We start from the raw sequence: 22299 nt of genomic DNA on the forward strand, positions 1-22299 counted from the left end.
AAGGTGTGTTTATGGGTTAGATCCTGGTGTTTACTTTGATGTGAATGAGCAGGTTTGGTGCACGCAGGCCGCCTGGGACCCGGTGTTCAGCTCTGGGGCCCGGTGTTCAGCTCTGGGGCCCGGTGTTCAGCTCTGGGGCCCGGTGTTCAGCTCTGGGGCCCGGTGTTCCTGTCTCTGGGCCCGTTCTGTTTCTGGTGCATCATGCCTGAGAGCTGGTCCTCTGTCCTGCAGGCTGCCATTCACAGCAGCTCGGTGAGGAGCCTGCGGTATGGCTGGTGGGCCTACGCTCTGGGTGAGAGGACGACGCCACGCTTAAGCCAAAGCAGCAAAATCATCACAGTGGACGGAAACTTGGCCTCCGGGAAGGGAGCGCTGGCTCAGAAGCTGGCGGACAAACTGGGTAAATATCCAGCACTCGTCCCTCACCTCCGCAGCTCTCAGACCTCCTGGGATGTTTCTGCGGTGAGATCATGGAGTGTGTGTTCACAGGGATGCTGTACATGCCTGAGCCCGACACCTTCTACATGGATAAGATGACCGGTGAGAAGGAGCCGCTGCCTGTCGACTTCAACGGGATGTGCAGCCTGGAGAAGTTCTACACGGACCCCACAGCTGCTGATGGGAACAGCTACAGGCTGCAGCTGTGGATGTACGTCATGAGGCTGCTGCAGTACTCGGACGCCATCGAGCACCTGCTGACCACAGGTACTGCCAGGGCTGCTGAGGCGCACATGAGTTTGAATGGTATATTAATACGGACACTGTTGTTTTTCAGGCCAGGGGGTGGTGCTGGAGCGTTCTCCGTTTAGTGACGTGGTCTTCCTGGAGGCCATGTTCAAACAGGGCTACATCAGGAAGGAGTGTAAGTACAGGAGCGCCACGACAACAAAGACACCCTGAGCGAAGCTGTCAGGACGTCACAGTTCAGCTCTCATCTCATTCTGCTTTGTGTGTGTGTGTGTGTGTGTGTGTGTGTGTGTGTGTGTGTGTGTGTGTGTGTGTGTGTGTGTCACAGGTGTGCAGAACTACAATGAGATCAAAGGCATCAGTATTTGTGAGTTCCTACCTCCACACCTTGTCATCTACGTCGATCAGCCAGCTGAGGAGGTGCAGAAGAAGCTGAAACAGAGCAGCAAGGTACACAGAGACACACACAGACACACACACACACAGTGGATGCTGTTATAAAATGTGTTGGAACAGCAGGTGAATAAAACCTATGATACTTCTCCAGACAATATAAAACATAATCACAATATCATCTGTTCACTGCCAGACTTACCTCCACCATGTGCCCCTGTCGTACCTGAAGAGCATTGAGGAGTGCTACAAGAAGACGTTTCTGCCTGAAATAAGGTAAACGGACACACATTAGATGAGCCGCAGCCGCAGCCTGTACACAGTGCAAACACCACTTCATCCCATCAGACAAACATTAAGCCACATGTGAGGCCGGGCTGGTGGAGATGTGTCAGTGTGAAAACTGATGGTTTTCATGGCTATACTGCCACCTGCCACCAGGGGGAGATCCAGCTGTTTTGACTACGTTTGTGTTCTGATGTCATCCAGTTATAATTTGGAAGTGAATCCTGGACACACTTTGATTCGTTGAGCAGAATCTTTAATGCTCGTTGTCTTTGCAGAGAAACGTCAGAGCTTCTTGTGTATGACACAGCGCAGGCTCAGGACGTGGAGCGGGTGAGAGCACTCACACCTGATTGTTGTGTGGTTTTGTCCTGTGAAAACTCACTGTGTGTGTGTATCCTGTGTGTGTGTATCCTGGGCTGTCCTCAGGTGGCAGAGGATTTCGAGTACTTGAAGTTTGACAAAGGGCCGTGGTTGGAGCAGGATGATGTCAGCTACCACCAGATGAGGATGCTGTGAGTTCCACACACTCACATCACAATGCACATGGCAGAGGAGACAGACACACACACGCTGCAGCCTCAGACTCATTACTGACACATGATGTGACGAACCTGCAGTGAGCACAGGGAGTGCCTTTTGTGTGCTCCGCTCCTGGATGAGCTCCCACTGAGCAGCTTTCTGTGTTTCACAGTGTGGAGGACAAACAGCTGGTGGCCAATCTGACCCACATACCGCGCTTCCTGCCGGAGACGACCATCGGGGCGCACGACTTTCATCAGAAGTACTACACCTATAAATCGGTACGTACGCGGTGAGAACCTGGAGCACAGCCTGCTGCTGAATGTTGGTCACATGTGGGAGTTGTTGCTTTGCGTTGACGTGGTTTGGGTGAAGTCTAACGTGTTTTAGTGTAGCCTGGGTCGATCAGTGTGTACACACAGCTGAGCTCTGACTCAGTGTTTGGTTTGCAGCTGGTTAACTTTGGGTCTAATTAAGTTTCCAGAGGACGAGCTGCCCTTTCATTCTGTGCTGTTATTATCTAAGGATGTACTTTATTAAAACTGTAATCATACAGAGGAGCCCCGGCCGTGTCTAAATCCTCTCTGTCGTCTGTATATCGACTCGGTCCTCCACCCTTCCTGGGCCACTCTGTCTGATGGAGCTCATTTTGTTCTGCTGAAATATTGAACAACTCATAGTTACAAGACTGCAAATGCCAAATGTGGAATATTCCAGCCGGCTGTTTGTATCATCGGTCTTGTGGGAAAACATTCAAGTTCTGACCTTTTCTGTTTATTGACTGGAGACAGTTTTGTCTCCCCCTGCTGCAAGAGTCAGGCGGCGCGCTGCTGCAGGAGGCCGCGACCTGACATTTGCTGCTGAGCCTGGGTCTGAGCAGGAAGGAGGAGACGCAGCGCACGGTCTGCTGATAGAGAGGGGGACAGGAGGACAGGAGGAGGACAGGTGGAGGATGAGAGGGGGACAGGAGGGGGACAGAAGGACAGGAGGAGGACAGGTGGAGGATGAGAGGGGGACAGGAGGGGGACAGAAGGACAGGAGGAGGATGAGAGGGGGACAGGAGGGGGACAGAAGGACAGGAGGGGGACAGGATGAGGACATGGACACATTGAGTCAGAACAGAACTTTCACACACAATCAGTTACAACAGATCTGAGGAGGGAGGACACTTCACTCCACACCAGGCTGATATTCTGAGGACTGATCTCAGTAATGACCTCAGACCAGTTTTTTCTCAGCTGTTTCTGTCCTGGTCCATTTGTGCGTCCTCCCCATGTTTTAATGTATTTTAACGTTCGTCTAACTGAACAGTTTCTTTCCCTCCAGCTCCCTGGGAAGAAGTACGCTCCGGGCTACAACTCAGACGTGGGAGACAAATACATCTGGCTGAAGTGAAGTCTGCCTCCACCCGCTCCTTGGCCGATGGCTCTGTAAACTCTGTGCATCACAAAGAATATGTATGTGTTAAAATAAAGACGTTTTGATTCTGCCCTGGTCTCTGCACATATCTCGGGGTTGGAATCGATCGTGTTTTCACGCTCTGGAAAAGTCTGTTCAGCTCCACTCTGACCCATCAGTGGATACATGAGCCGTCCATTCACACCATGTGGCCAATTAGACGGCTGCGGGGTGGCCGCCGGCCGCCCTCACATTAATTAGTGCGAGCGTGGTGCTGAGGTTGGCTCGGTGCTGCTTCATGGTTGGCAGGTTTGTCCTCACGCTGAGTTAAATGAATGCATTCTGCTTCAGTAAGTGTCTGTCTGCTCTGACTGGGCCGAGGATCCAGGCCCGCGCCTGCGGGTCGGCCGGGTCCGTACCTGCAGACGTCTGGATCAGGACCCAGAGTTCCTGCAGCGTGGCCTCCTGAGAGGGGAGCAGCTGTAATCATCGGCTGCATTGCACTGACAGAGGAGGGTCTCTGGGACCCGTCGGGCTGTGACCCTCTCACAGAGCTGCTGACTGAGATGCAGCCAGATGATGAAACAAGCTCGGCCTCCTGCGGTTCACAGGAGATGAGGTGTATCATCAGTGTAGCAGTGCTTCAGCATACAGTAATCTGCGCCTTTGATTACAGGCTTGGAGAACTCGGAGCAGTGGGGGACTGCGTGGTGATTAGGTTCTGCTGTATCAATGACCTCCTCATTATCACAGTGAGCCGCCTCTGCTGCTCTGTCATTAAGTCCTGCTCCTTCAAAGTCCTGCTTTCCAGAACAGCTGACTCAGACCAGCCCATTACCTCAACCAGACAAACAGAGCCGAGCAGAGGGGGGCGCAGTCAGAGTCAGGAGCAGGTCCGGTCTGACCCGGACCCTCCGCAGGCAGCGCAGGCCAGATGGCTGCCAGCGGCTGAGCAGAGGCCGTCTGCTGCCGAGCGCCAGGCCGCTCAGACAGAAGCACTGTGAATAATTGACAGCTCAGCAGCCAGGAGCAGTCACTCTGAACTAATGGAGGCTGGAAACATGAACTCTGGAGGACGAGGCCTGGACACGAATTCTGAGCTCTCATCACTGCCAGAATTCTGCAGAGCAGACGTGTTGCTGCAGGATTCAGCAGAGTGCTGGTCTGCAAGCAGAGCAGGCCGGGAGCCGCTTCTCTCAGGTAAAAGCTGAGATTTCAGTTTGGTTTTCTTGTAAGTTTGAGGATTTTTTCCACATAACATTATGACACAAGTTTACATCTGATTAAATGTAATTTTCTGTAATTCTTGTTCTTTACATGTCTCTAGTGTTTTATTAGGAATGTAAATGTGACTCTTTCACTACTGCTATACTAAAGAACACATTTGGCCTTATCCTGCTTTTTGTGGCTATTCTCTGGGATTAATGTGGTGACTCCTCTGGACTCCTCTGGAGCTGACAGAAGGCCGGGGTGATGCAGGTGAGGCGTGCGTCAGTCACTCACCACATGCCTCCTCGCTCCGTCCTGCAGCAGCTCCCGTCATTGGCTGCGACTTTCTGCTCTGCCTGGTGAAGCCACTCTAAACCACAGGAATGTGTCCGGAGCTGAAGACAGAACAGAAAGAAATGCAGGGATTGGATTTGACGTCCGCCTGAAAAAATGTGGCCTCTCAGACCGTTCACCAGCCACACACACGGCGCCAGAAACATCGTAGCACTTCGCTCTTCCTGTGTGTTCTGAATGTTAGCATGTTAGCATGTTAGCTCTTCCTGTGTGTTCTGAATGTTAGCATGTTAGCATGTTAGCTCTTCCTGTGTGTTCTGAATGTTAGCATGTTAGCATGTTAGCTCTTCCTGTGTGTTCTGAATGTTAGCATGTTAGCATGTTAGCTCTTCCTGTGTGTTCTGAATGTTAGCATGTTAGCTCTTCCTGTCCCTGTGTGTTCTGAATGTTAGCATGTTAGCATGTTAGCTCATCCTGTCCCTGTGTGTTCTGAATGTTAGCATGTTAGCTCTTCCTGTCCCTGTGTGTTCTGAATGTTAGCATGTTAGCATGTTAGCTCTTCCTGTCCCTGTGTGTTCTGAATGTTAGCATGTTAGCATGTTAGCTCTTCCTGTCCCTGTGTGTTCTGAAGCGTGTTGCCAGGTGTTGTGCTGTAGAAGAGGTCAGAGCGGTGAACCTGGTGGTGCTGATGGTGTAGTCATGTGACCGTGCTGTTAGCTTAGCATTAGCTTCAGGTGATCATATTTAGTCCTTAAACATCATAAAGTGGAGTTCATCAGTGAAGATGATCCTGCTGAACTCCACCTGTGAGGATCAATGACTGATTGATTTACTGCTGCACTGTCTCTTGTGTTTTGCTCAGTACAGCTGGTAGAACACTGCTCTCTGCTCGTTGGTCAGCTCCTGCTCATCAGCCCGGGCCCAGCTCTCTTTGGAGGCAGACCGTCCATCCTCTAGGTGAGAGACACTCAGCCAGATGGATTCCATCCTAGAGTTGCTTTTAGAGGAGAAATTCACTCTCTGCTGGTTATTTTGCTTTCCTCCTTCCTCTCCTCCTTTCCTCCTTCCTCTCCTCCTTCCTTTCCTCCTTCCTCTCCTCCTTCCTCTCCTCCTTCCTTTCCTCCTTCCTCTCCTCCTTTCCTCCTTCCTCTCCTCCTTCCTTTCCTCCTTCCTCTCCTCCTTCCTCTCCTCCTTCCTCTCCTTCCTCTCCTCCTTCCTCACCAGCCAGCCTCTCATCTTCCCTGATCTTCCTGCTGAGCCTGCTCCTGGTCTGTGTCTGAATCAGGATCCAACTCGGCCTCACCCTAACAACCCACTCCATTCAAATGTGTCCTTGAGGTTTTCCTCACAGGATAGTGAGGAAGTTAGTGATGATATTTAAATAAACTGCATGGATGCACAGAGACCTCCCAGACACCCTGTAAATTAACCACTGTGACAGGCGTCACGCTCCCAGCATGCACCTCACTGGTTAAAACCTGATTCTTATTCCAGTCATTTTACACAATTATCTGACTCTGAACAAATGACTCCTTCCTGTCAGGCTCATTTAGAAGTTCAACATCCTCTCAGCCAGATTCAGCAGCCATTAAATATAAATGAAGAGCAGGGTTTAGCCCGAGCCGGACCGCCACGCTCAGCTCTGCCTCCTGGCTGCAGCAGCTTTGTCCTGTGTTATGGATTTTGGGAATCGACGTCCCCGCAGAGCGCTGGGCTGAAAGCAGACTCTACACTCTGATCTGAAGCTCACAGCCTGCAGGATTAAAACTAATTTAACGCTGTACAGCAGCCTGATATTGAACATGTTGCTGCAGAAAGCTAATGTTGTTGTATAGAAGCGCCCTGGGAAGTGGCGCAGTGATGGAGCTGGAGCTGGGTTCATTTCTCGGCTGCGGCTGCTGCTCAGACGGGCAGAGGAAGAGAAAAGGAGCCCTGATCGATAATCATTAAAGCGCCTCGATGAAACTGCTGAATAAATGCTCTGCTCCTCCGAGGAGGGCTCTCCGGCTGCAGGCAGCAGGGGGCACTGTTGCTGTTCGGGTTCATGTGGCTTTGTTTGGAGGCTTTGTCTCAGCAGCGTGGAGCTGGCTGTCGCTACATGTGGAAACACACACCCTGAGATGCTGTGAAATCTGTGTGCACACCTCTCTGTCCTCACTCTGCAGAGCTGAAAACTGAGACGAGCTGCTGGCAGCAGAAACAGGAGTCTCACTGATGTCCTCTCTGAGCCTCAGGGACAAAGGACAGGACAAAGGACAGGACAACGTCCAGCAGCTCAGGCACCAGTCAGCTGTTACTGTACGCTGACATTACACTGCTCTGATGCTGCAGAGCAGGAAGACACACACTGAACACACACTGCACACACACTGCACACACACACTGAACACACACGCTGAACACACACACACTGAACACACACTGCACACACACACTGTACACACACTGAACACACACTGAACACACACTGCACACACACACTGAACACACACGCTGAACACACACACACTGAACACACACTGCACACACACACTGAACACACACTGCACACACACACTGTACACACACTGAACACACACTGCACACACACACTGAACACACACGCTGAACACACACACACTGAACACACACTGCACACACACACTGAACACACACTGTACACACACTGAACACACACTGTACACACACTGAACACACACTGAACACACACACTGAACACACACTGAATACACACACTGAACACACACTGCACACACACTGAACACACACTGAATACACACACTGAACACACACTGAATACACACACTGAACACACACTGAACACACACTGCACACACACTGAACACACACTGAACACACACTGAACACACACACTGAACACACACACTGAACACACACTGCACACACACTGCACACACACTGAACACACACTGCACACACACTGAACACACACACACTGAACAGTACCACCGATGGTCACTAGGTGGGTGTGTGACATCATCCCAGTCACACAACAGATGGATAAAAGAACAAAAACTAAGCAGTCACTTCCTGTTTCTGTGTCACATGGTCTCCTCTGCTCCGCCCCCTTTCAGAGTCAGTGGATTCTATCGCCTCATCAACCTAAAGGTGGAGCCACGGTCACATGACCACATTCAAACATGGCGGCGCTTCACAGAGAGGTGTCACGCTCCAGTTTGTGTCTGGGTCTCAGCAGCTCGCGGACGGATCTGGAAGCTAATGCTAGCAGACGCTTGCTAACTCACTGGTGATGCTAGCTGTAAACATCCCACTCAGCGCGTGTGTCGGGCACAGGTCATCCTTCACCACCTGACCCACAGCGGTTACGTCATGTTTCATATCAGCGTTCTTTGCGCTACAAACTGTAGCCCACGTGACGCACGTCACATTTAAATAAGACTTACCGTCACTGATGAATGAAGCCAGGCGCCGGTCCGTCTGGATCAAACCCTCTGTGCTCAGGTACGATCCTCTGGAACCCGGCGGGCCGGGGGGGCCGGGTGGACCGCTGCACCTGACTCCTAGCCCCCACGGGAACCTCGGCCTGTTGCTCGCCGTCACTTAACGTGCAGCTGCGGAGTAGCTGGGCTCAGCAGCGCCCCCACCGCGCGGCAGGAGAACTGCCTGCCTCTCCTGCGTGTGCTGTGTAAATATATATCCACAGATTTAAAGGAGCTGACCGCCATGATGCCTTCAGCACCCACAGTGTGTTACACAATAACATGTAATATACACACATACACATATAAACTATACACAAACATGAACTCATATCCTGGTGCTTCCTGCTGTATCCATGGCAACAGTATACTTTCTGCTTCGTGCAGATAAACAACACTAATGATGTGACATCTTTAAAACGGCCGCTGATATAAATAAATATAAGAAATAAATAAACGCCCCCCGCTGTCCTTCCTGGTTTGGCAGCCATCTTTGTCCAAACAACTCAGAATAACACCTCCCACTGCACTCCTCACTGCACGCTCTATTCTCAACAAGTATTCACACACAGAGACACACACACACACACACACACACAGACACACACACAGAGAGACACATATACACACACACATACAGACACAGACAGACACACACACAGACACACACACAGAGAGACACATATACACACACATACAGACACACACACACAGAGACACACACACACAGACACACACACAGACACACACACAGAGAGACACACACACACAGAGACACACACAGAGACACACACACACAGACACACACACACAGAGACACACACAGAGACACACAGAGACACACACACACAGAGACACACAGACACACACACAGAGACACACACACACAGACACACACACACACACACACACACACAGACACACACACACAGAGACACACACACACACACACACACAGACACACACACATCCCAGAGGAAACAGTCCATCTGAGGCGCTGGATGTAATGACACCAGAACCTCCAGCAAACAGTGGTTTCATGAAGGCGTGACGGGCCGGCCGCGGCGCTCTCTGTCACAGCCGCTGACAGTCGGATAATAGACTTATTGATGAAGTGTCAGCTCGGCTGCTTTATGTGCTGCTCTCATATTTGAGTGAAAAGCATGTCCACTGTACACTGTATCGATTCCACACAGCATCGACCTGACCTGTTATTTTAACCCCACACAACATCTCTCTGTGACACGCACACACACACACACAGACAGACACACACAGACACACACACACACACACACACACACACACACAGACACACTCACGCACAGACACACACACACAGACACACATATATATATATATATACACACAGACACACACAGACAGACACACACACACTGTGTGGGCTGAAGAACAGGCATTTTCATGAAATCTGATGGAACCCAAAAAGCTTTTTATCAACAGAACGTGTTTTGGACCCAGCGGAGCTCAGAGGGAAGCCGGGCCAGAACCAATGTCAGAACACAGAGATGCTGATGCAGAGCTGACCCATACAAACACTGAGAGCCAACCAGACACAGCTGGGCCTGATGAGGGCGGAGCCAACGGCACAAGGGCGGGAAAAATACTGACAACAGGAAGAAGTCAAAAATGGCTTAAATGTCTTCTGTTATGATCTGGATATAGAAATGAAAAAGAAATGAATGGACCTGACCTGATGTAATGATGGAAACACTGAGCTGAATCTTAGATATGGTGAATGTTGGATAAACAGGCTGGATCTGGTGTTTCCAGAGTGTTAAAAGTAGAAAACACCTCAACCATGTGAACCGAACCGAAAACCGTGACCTCAGAACCGTGACCTCAGAACCGTGACCTCAGAACCGTGGATTCAGTGACCCGCTCCACCCCTAATAGACGCGTCATACAGGACACAGGGGGACCGGCTGCTGTCACACTGATGAGCTCTGTCATGTGACAGGAATCAGCTGGAAGGTGTGGTTTGGTGTTCGGCCTCTGCACACACACACTGACTGACCCGACTGAACACAAACAGTTAACAGGTAAATGACGTCAGGCACAGGGCGCTCTGCGTCACTGAGCGCGCTCAGTGCCTGCGGCCCTCCGTCCATCAGGAAGTCTCACAGGTGAGAGAAGGAGCTGCTGCATGAGCGCTGTGAGAGCTCTCAGAGGCTGACTGACACATGAGCTGTGAGAGCTCTCACCCTCCACGGGACCCGGCATGAATGACAAACACGCTTCCTGTCTTTCATCTGTGTGTGCCCATGTTTTAAAAACCACTTCAGTGCTGTTCAGACGGGGTGACGGACAGGAGCAAAGAGCTCTGTGCATCAGCTCCAAGAACAAAGAGGCAGCCGGCTGATTGACGCCACGGCAAAGCCGCTAATCTGCTCTCAGAGCCGGGCTCAGGCGGAACCACAGCTTCAGCTGAGATCCACTGTACGTTTGGATTTATTAGGAGGAGGCTCTCAGGCTGCAGGGAACAGGATCCTCATCTCTCCTCATAGTAATGATGCAACAGAGGGAGGACAGGAAACACGCCGCCTGGCTGGGAGGAAGTTCTCTCTGAACACACGAGTGTGTGGCGAGGAGACGATGAGGAGACGATCGTCTTCTTCACTGAAATGAAAAGGCTCGACTCAGAGAATCAGATACCCCGTTCACACTGGGGAAAAAATCTGGCTAAAGCGGGATTCGGGCCTATCCAGATGTATCCAGATGTGTTTTTTCTGAGTGTGAACACCTCGAATCCGACAGTATCCAGTTTGAGAGGTGGAGAGAGGTGGATCTAGCCGGATTGGCTCAAATGTGGCTCAGGTGTGAATGCAAATGTGGCGAGCGAATCCGGCTAGCGACATGCTACTTCCGGTTAGCAATGTGCTACTTCCGGTTCATGGGGCACAACATGGGACAAAAAAACGCACAACGCATGCGCACACGCGGCCCTACCGCGGCCTGAACGGACTCTGTATATTACAAGGCGCCATCTAGTGGTTTGGAGGACAGCAAACATGCTGGATGAAGCCGGATTGAGTGCGGACTAAAGTGTGTGCTAGCCAGATTTGAAAACAGGTCTGAACGCATCCAGCCTAAAGGCTGTCTGGACTCAATCCTACTCCAGCTGGACTGACTCTCTCCAGTGTGAACGGGGCCAGAGAGAGTCAGCGGCGGCTTTCTGATGTTTCCTTGATGCGTGAGCAGGAAGACAGAGCAGGCCTCTGGCTGCTTCTCGCTGTGTTTATGGGGGCGGGGCTTGTTACCATGGTAGCCAGAAATGATGATGTTGGGCAACATGGTGACCTGATCTGTTACAGAAAGGTAACCATGTGACCCTTAATCGACTAAATATGGCTGTTTGTGAGGACATGCTGGGCTCGGGTCGGGCACAGGCTGGAGGGACAGATATAGGATAGGACAGATAGGAGCAGCTGCAGTGAGAACAGCCGGTTCCTCCTGCTCAGGTTAGCTCCTGTTGTCAGGAGGAGGCTTCACCTTCTACATTAAACTAATGATTGATTCAAGGATCAATAGTTTAACACATTGTTCACACATTCATCACTTTTTCTGTTGATCTGTGATCAGTGGATCGTTGCTGAGATGTTCTGTCCTTTGCTTCACGTTTAACTCCTGAGACTCCTCCTCTTCCTCAGGGAGCCTCTCTCTCACTACCTCCCCCTCACCCTCCCCCTCCCTCTCCTCTCTCCCTCCCTCTCTCTCTCCCTCCCTCTCTCTCCTCTCTCTCTCCCTCTCCTCTCTCTCTCCCTCTCCTCTCCTCTCCTCTCCTCTCTCTCTCCTCTCCTCTCCTCTCCTCTCTCCCTCCCTCTCTCTCTCCCTCCCTCTCTCTCTCCCTCTCTCTCCTCTCTCTCTCTCCCTCCCTCTCCTCTCCTCTCCTCCCTCCTCTCCCTCCCTCCCTCCCTCCCTCCCGTGTCCATTACAGGCCATATCCCGTCACATCCTGATGGTTAGAATGCCATCTGGAGCGATGAGTTAAATTACAGTGACTGTCTCAGGCCGCCTCCTGCTGTAATGTTAGTCTTGTGCAAATGGAGCTGAACTGATGTCATTATATTCAGATCTGTGACCGACCAGATATCGATAGGCATCTCTGATCTGCTCCCTGATCTGGATGCTGCTGCGTGGTCTGCGGCTGTTTGTAGAGCTGCGCTCTTGACGAGCGTTTGCACCTTTAATCAGACGCGGGGCGACCTGCGGTCTGAGGCCTGGATCTGACTGCTCACCCTCAGCTCTGGTGAGATGTTTACTGACAGCGGTCTGCTGTGTTCTTCCTGTGGAGGACTTTCCAACACTCAGTGTTTCTGCATTTATTGCTCAAGGTCGTCTTTTTTTATGTTGAGCTGTGATGTCAGCCGTCAGCATTATGATACAACCTGTCTGTGTCATTCTGGGACATCTGGGGACAAACTGTTCTGGACACAGGACGAAGGACCTGTCTGAGCAGACGTGTGGTGTTAACCACGTCCTCACTGAGTGGCATCATGTTTCTGCCTAAGACAGGATCATTCCTCCTCCTCCAGCCCTGACCGAGGAGTCCTCCACTTTTCCTTCAGTGAGTCTGTGAAGGAGAAAAGTGGAAGAAGCCTGTTCTCTGGGGTCCTGGTCTCCTGAGGGATGAACACCAATCAGGAGCTAAGCTCAGCCAATCGGATCAAAGAGGAAACTCAACCAGCTGCTGAGGCTCCCTGACAGCTAGCATGTAGCAGCTAGCATGTAGCAGCTAGCATGTGTGTAGAGGACTGTTGTGTCTCTGTGAGGACAATATGAGCATAAAGACACTTTGACTGAAACAAACTGATCAAAGCAGAAAAGTCTCCATGAAGCAACAGACACAGAACTGACAGCACTTCCTGACTGGACTCTGATTGGACAGAACTGACAGCACTTCCTGACTGGACTCTGATTGGACAGAACTGACAGCACTTCCTGACTGGACTCTGATTGGACAGAACCGACAGCACTTCCTGACTCTGACAGAACCACACCTGGTTCAGCACCAGCCTGGAGCCTGGGGGCGGAGCTGTGGGAGTTTTGTGAGCTGCAGGTGGTGTCCACTTACCTTTGGTGACATTGTGTTGTGTTGTGCGGCGGCGCTGTGAGCAGCAGTGTGTCTGCTCTGACAGCCGGCTGCTGTGTGTCTGAGGATCCGCAGGAAGCCTTTCACAGCTCTGTCCACCTGCATCATTTCATCACTTCCTGAAAAGCTGAGAGTGGCCAATCAGCTTCCTGCCTGTCTGACTTTATGAAAGAAGAGCAGGAAGCTCCGCCCACCAGCGGCGGGGTCGGAGCCTGCAGGCTGTAAGAAAAGCGTGTTGAATGTGTGAGGTGCTGTGACACAGAGGCTCCGTGCTGTGAGGATGCTGCAGCTCTGCAGTCATATGCTCGTCTTTACATTGAGCACACAGCAGTGATTTCAGCTGTAGTGCGAGGAGTTAACGTGTTCTTTAAAGAGCATCCTGCTCGCCTGATTAACTCACAAGTTTGGTGCAGGAGCAAACTTCCACTTTTCTTCATGCTAAAAACAGGAACTCCCAGGAGTGAGGAGGCGGCCCGGAGCCAAAACACAGCGTCTAATGAAGAGGAGCCACTTTATGGCACTGCTCCTGTCAGACAGGTGTGTGTGTGTGTGTGTGTGTGTGGGACACGTGAACCATCTGCGGGGTCTGGAGCGAGCAGCAGCTGTGTGGCAGCCTGCAGTCACCACTTCGCTCCACGTCAGGCTGACGGAGGTTCAGTCGTCTCCATGTCCGTCTGCTACCAGACATTTTCTGCCCAATTTAGCATGATTGAGACGAGTAATGACGCACGTCCACAAACACAGTGTGTCCTGCAGGCTGCGCGGCTCTGAGCCCAACATGGCCGACGAGTGGCTGCAGGTCAGGCAGACCGGAGGCTGGACGCGCTCCATCCAAAGGCAGGGTCGCTAGCACCTCCCCTGGGTTCTGCCCAGGTCAGGTCAAAGGCCACCTGACCCCTGACCTCAGGGCCAGCTGACCCCTGACCTCAGGGCCAGCTGACCCCTGACCTCAGGGCCAGCTGACCCCTGACCTCAGGGCCAGCTGACCCCTGACCTGGTTCGTCCTCCTGCTGCTACACCACAGATAAAAGGACGCCGGTTTAACAATATATGGACTTTTATTATTAAATTATACATCTATACAATAGATCCTTAATAAAACTGCAGCTATACAAATCATTAGGAAGTGACCACATGACGTTACCCTTTGCTAAACACTCTGAGAGGTACGTGTTCATTCACTGATACGGACATGCAGACTTCCCTTCTCCTTCAGTCACATGACCTGCAGCCATGGTGGCGGCGGAGCTCCGCCCTCAGACGGCGTACGGAGGAGTTCAACACTTTCTGACACAAACAGGCTCAGACCCCCCCCCCCCCCCCCCCCCCCCCACCAGATAACGTCAAACTTTTTTATTTTGGGCCACTTGAAGCAGGAATCTAAAAAAAACCTAAATGAGTCTCCACGTGTCCGCCATGCTTCCTGACCTCTGACCTCTGCATGTCTGTGTGGATGCTTCTACCTTGGATACAAAACGTTTCTGCTGGGAACACAAAACACACAACTCCACTCTGCGGTGCAGCAAAACCAGACAGGAGCACCTCATATGTTCTACCTCCATCACAGGCGAAGGGAAGTCCTCCCCTCAGAGCGTGGATCTGTGGAGGACGGAGGCAGGGGGGCAGTGTTACCGGGGGGAGGAGGGGAGTCCAGGAGGAGGAGGAGGAGAGTCCAGGAGGAGGAGGAGGGGAGTCCAGGAGGAGGAGGAGGGGAGTCCAGGAGGAGGAGGAGGAGAGTCCAGGAGGAGGAGGAGGGGAGTCCAGGAGGAGGAGGAGGGGAGTCCAGGAGGAGGAGGAGGGGAGTCCAGCCCGGGAGGACGGGCGGGTGTCAGGGCCGTCAGCAGGACGCCTCACATCAGCCAGCCTGCACCACACACACCTGTCTGCTCACTAATCTCTGGGTTTTGCCTTTTTTTCTCTGCTTCCCTGGCTGATGTGAAGTACTCTTCATCATCTCTGAGCTGTAACCATCCTCACACTGCAGGTGGAATATAGAACACATGACAGTGTGGCTGCACCACAGTTCAAAGGATGAATCAATAAATAAAGACAGAAAACCAGCATCAGACGGCTGAGAAGCTCAAAGCGCTGCCGGCACACAGCTCTACAACATGGTCGCACACACACACACACACACACACACACACACACACACACACGCACTCCGCTGCCTGTACGAGTGTGTGTGTGTTATAATCACACCCTTTATTCTTCTTTTGTGTAAAATCAGTCCTTTGTATTTATTAGGCTCCTCTCCTCATGTCTGCTGCTCTCATGATACAATATACACAGATTTCTTTTATATTCTGCATTTTTTAAGGACAAAGCTGAAAAACCTGCAACAGAGAAGAACCCGAGGCCTCGTTCACCACCGCCAGAGCTTCATCATCACCGCCACAGGTGTGACCTGATGAATGCAGAGATGCTCATCTGACTGCAGGAAATGAACAGATGAGACGTAGTTTGTTGATGTGTGTCTGATCTGCTGAGGGGTGGAGGAAGCGTGCTCCGTCAGGGTGGAGGCAGCAGCAGCAGCCAGACCTCCCAGTCTCCTCAGCTGGAGGATAAGATCTGTTCAGAGAGTCCGTGAGGAGCAGCAGCCTCTGCACTGAGAGATGAAGCCTACAGTTAACTACCAAAAGCTGCAGTTCCTCCCACATCCTCTGGGGGCTCCAGAAGTGAGCCACAGACCTCGCTGTGAAAATGTCCAGCTGTACAGCAGATGAACACCGACATGTTTACAGCCTGGTCGGGTCTGCTCAGCCTTTCACTCATATTCATTATAATTAGTAGAAATATAATTAGAGGTGTGGTCTGCTCCACCTCAGCTCCGCCTCTTTGCCTGTATCTGGAGTTCAGGTGGAGCCTGAACCCCGTCAGCTGTGATGTAATCATGTTTAGTCTCTAAATGTTACTGTGACATTAAACGCAGCTCGGAAACATGACAGATAGTGATCGGACCGCCCGTGTGACCCGCTGAGCCTCCCGTGCTCAGGCAGCCGTGGTGTGTGTGTGTGTGTGTGTGATTTTTTGTGCAGCTTATGAACTCCCCAGGTTGGTAAATGAGGCCTCTGGTGTACAACAGGTTAACAGAATCCTGCACTCTTTCTTCGTCTCCATGCTGTCGAGAGAGAGAAAAACCAAACGGCGGGGGGAGACGTTACCGTCAGCCGCCACGGGGTCAACCAGCAGAGGTCATGCATGACGGGACGGTTCCTCTGTTCTCTGCAGAGTGGGTTACAGGGCTGAATGACGATAAGCTCCTCTCTATGCTAATGTGCCTGCCTGTGTGCAGATCACACCCAAATGTTCAAATAAAAACGCATATGCAAATTAGGCACTCATACAGTATAGGCAGTATCGTCCCTTCTACAACACTCAGCACCCAGAAAACAAAGACAGCAGCGCATATCTTACAGGCCTGGCCTACTTTCCTGACTGCAAGTACAGCGTAGTGAGTCCCACTCCAGTGGAGATTCAGCATCTGAGGGTCTGAAAGGAAACGTTTTGGGTTTGTGCGTGTTCAGGATGGACAGCAGCGCCTCCACGCCGCCACGCCGCCACGCCACCACGCGCAAGCCCAACATTCATCTTTACACGCACTGACGAACCACAGCAGCTCCACTCTGACCAGCACACACACCGACGGCTGCAGGGTTCGAACAGGAGCGTCCGGGGCGCCCAGAGGGGTCATGGTGGTAAGAAACCCTGCAGCGGGGGCGGCGGCGGCGGCAGGGGGCGGCTCCTCCACCCGCCGCTCCTTCAGAGAGAGGTACGTCAGTCTGTGGTCAGATGTAGTACTCCTTGACGCTGTCCCTGACGGAGTTGTGCAGGTGCAGCTCAGTCCTGTAGTCCGTGTACATGCTGTGGCTCTGCTCCTCTTTGATGCTGCTCCGCCGGGCCTGGCGCTGCTGGTACAGCAGGCGGCTCATCACAGCCAGAGCACACACGGCGATGAAGACCACCGCTGTGACCACACCTGCAAACACAGGAAGCGTTAATGGAGGCTCATCAGCACAGCATCAGCACACAGGTCTTACAGGCCGCTTCCTGTCCTCACAGGCCGCTCCCTGTCCTCACAGGCCACTTCCTATGCTCACAGGCCACTTCCTATTCTCACAGGCAGCTTCCTGTCCTTACAGGCCGCTCCCTATTCTCACAGGCAGCTTCCTGTCCTCACAGGCCGCTTCCTGTCCCGACAGGCCGCTTCCTGTCCTCACAGGCCGCTTCCTGTCCTCACAGGCCGCTTCCTGTCCCCACAGGCCGCTTCCTGTCCCGACAGGCCGCTTCCTGTCCTCACAGGCCGCTTCCTGTCCCGACAGGCCGCTTCCTGTCCTCACAGGCCATTTCCTGTCCTCACAGGCCGCTTCCTGTCCTCACAGGCCACTTCCTATTCTCACAGGCCGCTTCCTGTCCCGACAGGCCGCTTCCTGTCCCGACAGGCCGCTTCCTGTCCTCACAGGCCGCTTCCTGTCCTCACAGGCTGCTTCCTGTCCTCACAGGCTGCTTCCTGTCCCGACAGGCTGTTAGTACCATTGCTGCTGTTCGGAGTAAAACTGAGATCCAGGGTTCAAAGACACACACACATCCTGCTGAGTGAAAGTAACCATGACAACAACAGAACACGAGGAGTTAACGTCACACAGGATGAGTTCACAGGTTCACAGAGTTTGGAAGCTCCTGAAGATCCTAAAGCATGGCCGGACGGCCGGCCCAGGGGCCACGCCAGAGGCATTAAAGGGTGAAGCTGCACCTTCACTGCTCCACCCAAACACCCACCCAGCTCCACATTAAACACACCCTCCTAAACCTTTTGTGTGGCTCAGCTGCTCCATTAGCTGCTGACAGAGACACTACTTCCTCCTTTTTAGCCAATGATAGCTCAGTATGAAAATATGAAAAAACATCTGAACACACAGCGGGAGGTGCTCCACCCACTAACATGGAGGAGGCGGGGTTTATACTGCAGCCAGCCAGCAGGGGGCCATGCAGAGGTTTATGAGCTGTCACATCGTCCATGTTTATATACGTGTGTGTCTGTGTGTGTGTCTGTGTGTGTCTGTGTGTGTGTCTGTGTGTGTGTGTGTGCTGCTGCTCTGAGCTCTGTCTCCTGGTGCCGTTCTAAACTCGGTGTAATCCATTCAATGTGCCACAGGTGGACTGCAGTCAGGTTCCACACATCAGGGCTAATTAGAGCAAAGAGGAAGCAGCTGTGAGGAGCTGCAGAGCGCACACACACACACACACACACACACAGACAGACAGACACACACACACACTGATTTTTATAGGAGGGATTTTATTTTTAATACTTTTGTAAAACTGTCAAAAAAAATCTGTGAAAGTTTTCACGCTGTAGCAGATTTAACCTAAATTTAGAGATGACACACACACACACACACACACACACACACTCTCTCTGTCTCACACACAGACACACTTCACTCCTTGTAATTGTCTGCGTCATGTAAATTTCATCAAAGCCGCTCACTCTCTTCAAGCTGCACAACAACACACCATCAGATGTGGCCGTCAGGCAGACTCACACAGTGTGTGTGGTGGTGATAAACCACACACATCATGATGAACACACACACACACACCAGCATCGCTGTGAGACTGATGGAAGTTTAAATGTGATTGGAACAGACACGTTCAGGCAGAGCCTGGACTGAAGCTTCAGCTGCTGGAGCTGAAATAAAAACGGAAAAACTGATTCAATCACCTGAAAATAATAACGTGACCTGATTCAATGAGAGATAAACCAGCGTCTCCTCTGGTAAATACGTGAGATAAGCTGGTGTCATAGACCAGGAGATGATGCTTTTACACTTTAAACAAAAGAGATAAGAGGCGTTCAGAGGCCGCGCGGCGGAGGCAGCTCTCCGTCAGCTCTCCGTCAGCTGGCCTGCAACATCAGACATGTGCTCACAGCTTAACGCTGCGAGTTCAGTGGAACTCAGATCATCAGTGTTTGCAGATGTTTCTGTCTGCAGGCCTGCATGTGAGGGGAGGAGCCAAGAGAGCGGACAGACCGAGCGATGGAACCGAGCCGAGCGCAGCACATCAGGAGCAAAAGAAGCATCCAGACGAGCGGCCGGAGCGACTCATCACACACAGCTGGAAGAAGAGCCCACCTGCTATCACCGCCATGTCCTTCTGGGTGCCTCCACGCGCCTCCTTATCCTTGTTGGCCGTTACAGCCTGATCTGCAGAGAACACAGGAGTCACGTCACACACGTGGTACACCTCAGCAGCAGCACTGAGCGCGCTCAGGACGCCGTCTGTCTGACCCGCCCCAGGTCCACATGCACACAGCAGCAGACGACCGTCTGACTTGATTTGTTTCAATATATTCTTTCATTGGTTGGTTTTATTTAACCTGGTGGTTTCTAAAGTGTGTTATACATAAAGTTACAACTGTCTACAGAGCGCCCCCTACAGGAGGTTCACAGTGAGCCTACCAGAGCAGAAGCTTCTGTTCTGTTGTTTTCTTCTCAGACATTTTGTCAGAAATTACAGTTTTATTCATGTAAAATTGTTGAATTATTTTCTGATTAATTCACAAATTAATTCACAAATTAAAATCTGATACATCATCAGATGATTTGAATAATTGATTAAACTGTTTCATCTCACATTCATCAATGACCATGCTCGTGGTCTGTTGTGGTTTCAGCAGAGGCCTCCATGTTTCTGCTGCTTCCTGCCCACTGAGCATTTATATAGTTTGATGAAGGGTGATGAGCAGCAGTGATGGATGGATGGAGGTTTGAGCTGCTGTCACTGTTTGTCCATCACATGTCAGAACACACTGATTTATTAATCATGGACACTCAATGATGTAAACAATCACCAGCTGCAGATGCACCTTCACAACTCAAAACAGTCTGCACATGGTGTCCATTTACTTTTGGTCACATGCTCACAGTGTGTGTGTGTGTGTGTTACCCTGCAGAGTGTGTGACGTGGACTCAGCCAGAACTCCACAGTTGGACTGGACCAGCGGGCCGCGGATGGTGACCAGCGAGCTTCCCCGGTTGGTCAGCGCCGCCTTCAGCGGTGCGACATGGTTGAACTGGACCGAGGAGAGGCAGCCGATGAAGCCTCTGGACGCCGCCTGCGTCACTTCCTCGTTGAGGTTCTCCGACCCTGCAGAGAGGACGGAGACGTGCCGAGTCACCCTGAGACAGTCTGAAGACTTTGTGTGAGGGTGAGGAGGACTTACTGGTGACTTTGCCCAGCGTCAGGGATCTGATTAGGATCAGCTCTGCATCAGATGACAGCGTGTACTTTCTGTGGACGTCCTGGTCGATCTGGTTGAGTGCAGAGAAATCAAATAACAAGACGATTACAAGAAACCCGAGCCGGCGAGCAGCAGCGGCTCAGATTGATAATCGTGTTCTCTGCAGCACCCACAGTCAGCTTTGAAGTGGTGTTGACCTTTGACCTCTGCTGATTCACATGCAGCAGCGAACGGGCCGACGTGCCGTGGAGCACTGCAGCAGTTTCATCACACGCCGCCCACAGACGCCCGCACTGCCACGCTTAACAGGTCTGATTACAGCGGGACTCTAACGCTGGAGGATCGATGCTGCTTCCTCCTCACATGATCAGTTATACAGATTCATATTGATCGATGTATGCGGCCTTCTTCGGTCTGTGGTTCGTGGCAGCTGCTCTCTCCATCAAAGCTCCTCTGTGTTATTGAACCTGCTCAAAGCGGAGCTCCTTAACGACGCTCATGTTCTTTAGTGCAAATGGGATCGATCACCGGTGATGCTGCTGCTGGAGGTCAGAGGTCAAATCAGACTCCAAACCTTCAACAAAAGGGCCAGAGACCCGCTGCTCAGCCCGGAGACGCTCGCACACAGGACGGAGCACAGAAATAAGACGGACACTGAGAGCTCCCATTGATTCATCAACAAACAACGACAGAGCAGAGACAGGACAGCAGACAGCAGACACCTGTGTCCACACAGAGACACCTGTGTCCAGAGAGAGACACCTGTGTCCACACAGAGACACCTGTGTCCAGAGAGAGACACCTGTGTCCACACAGAGACACCTGTGTCCAGACAGAGACACCTGTGTCCACACAGAGACACCTGTGTCCAGAGAGAGACACCTGTGTCCACACAGAGACACCTGTGTCCACACAGAGACATCTGTGTCCACACAGTGTCATCCCCCCTCTGAGCAGTGTGTGTCTCCATCTCTGCTCCCTGAAGTGTTTTCAGACAATGAACAAAGTTTCATTCCTTCAGATTAAACGTCAGATTATTTTACTTCACTTGTGACTTTTAGAGTTACTTCTGGTAAATCAGTATTTGGTTTTGTGGTCAAACATTTTTTCTTTTTAAATTTCAGCCGTCACATTTCGTACATCATTAATTTGAGTAATTTTCCTGTAAACCCCAGATGTTGTTTTTACCTGTGACCTCATGTTAACCCTCCGATCTCAAGGATTCTGAAAGCTGAGAAACTCTTTCGATTTTGAATTACATTCATTATGGTAATGACCACACTGCGTGTGTGCCAGGGGCGGGGGTTTTGTGGAGCGTAGGAGAGTCGATGTAACATAGTTTGAGTTTAATGTTGTAATCTCAAAAGTTGCTGCATTTATAGTTGTTATTTTAAGTTATCATTTGATGAAAATTCAAATTCAAATTCAATGTGTGTGCTCACCTGTACGTAGAGGCTTTTTCCCACTCGGTGCAGTCTGATTCGGTGAAGACGTCCGTCCGCCAGGTTACCGAGGCAGGACTGAAGACGTCTGGACTGCGGTCGGTCTGCAGGTGGTACCAGATCTGCAGACTCCCTGAACACAGGACAACACAGGAAGCCGCACGTTAGCATCATGTTAGCATCACGTTAGCATCATGTTAGCTGCATGTTAGCATCACGTTAGCACGTTGCACGCGTGCTGTTTGTGAC

At 51.5% G+C, this 22299-nt stretch overlaps 2 protein-coding genes and 2 long non-coding RNA genes across 5 annotated transcripts in view; 2 read left to right on the top strand and 2 right to left on the bottom strand.

Annotated features, from left to right (window-relative positions):
* Positions 1 to 3376, top strand: part of ndufa10 (NADH:ubiquinone oxidoreductase subunit A10) — a 3813-nt gene extending 437 nt beyond the window's left edge. The window contains exons 2-10 of the mRNA XM_028394459.1: positions 232 to 400; positions 490 to 705; positions 776 to 862; positions 1016 to 1137; positions 1277 to 1356; positions 1644 to 1698; positions 1795 to 1880; positions 2060 to 2168; positions 3214 to 3376. Coding sequence (XP_028250260.1) covers positions 232 to 400; positions 490 to 705; positions 776 to 862; positions 1016 to 1137; positions 1277 to 1356; positions 1644 to 1698; positions 1795 to 1880; positions 2060 to 2168; positions 3214 to 3282 — 993 coding nt within the window. The 3' untranslated portion in view covers positions 3283 to 3376. The remainder of the gene's footprint in view (positions 1 to 231; positions 401 to 489; positions 706 to 775; positions 863 to 1015; positions 1138 to 1276; positions 1357 to 1643; positions 1699 to 1794; positions 1881 to 2059; positions 2169 to 3213) is intronic.
* Positions 2626 to 8438, bottom strand: LOC114426817 (uncharacterized). 2 transcript variants are annotated; one of them, XR_003669397.1, is made up of 3 exons: positions 8214 to 8438; positions 4789 to 4889; positions 2626 to 2791 (listed from the first exon to the last, which is right to left on the bottom strand). It is a non-coding gene; the product is annotated as an uncharacterized LOC114426817 (long non-coding RNA). The 2 variants fall into 2 exon arrangements; XR_003669396.1 differs by having other exon boundaries at positions 2626 to 2794.
* LOC114426818 (uncharacterized) lies at positions 4756 to 6191 on the top strand. The gene is made up of 3 exons (XR_003669398.1): positions 4756 to 5014; positions 5656 to 5745; positions 6013 to 6191. It is a non-coding gene; the product is annotated as an uncharacterized LOC114426818 (long non-coding RNA).
* A 6705-nt stretch (positions 8439 to 15143) lies between the features above and the next one.
* cntnap5a (contactin associated protein family member 5a) overlaps positions 15144 to 22299 on the bottom strand; it is a 65548-nt gene continuing 58392 nt past the window's right edge. Inside the window, 6 exon segments of the mRNA XM_028394445.1 lie at positions 15144 to 17341; positions 19500 to 19571; positions 20314 to 20514; positions 20591 to 20678; positions 22051 to 22121; positions 22124 to 22183. Coding sequence (XP_028250246.1) covers positions 17151 to 17341; positions 19500 to 19571; positions 20314 to 20514; positions 20591 to 20678; positions 22051 to 22121; positions 22124 to 22183 — 683 coding nt within the window. The 3' untranslated portion in view covers positions 15144 to 17150.

The sequence above is a fragment of the Parambassis ranga genome, chromosome 21 (genome assembly GCF_900634625.1).
Source record: "Parambassis ranga chromosome 21, fParRan2.1, whole genome shotgun sequence".
NCBI lineage: Eukaryota > Metazoa > Chordata > Actinopteri > Ambassidae > Parambassis > Parambassis ranga.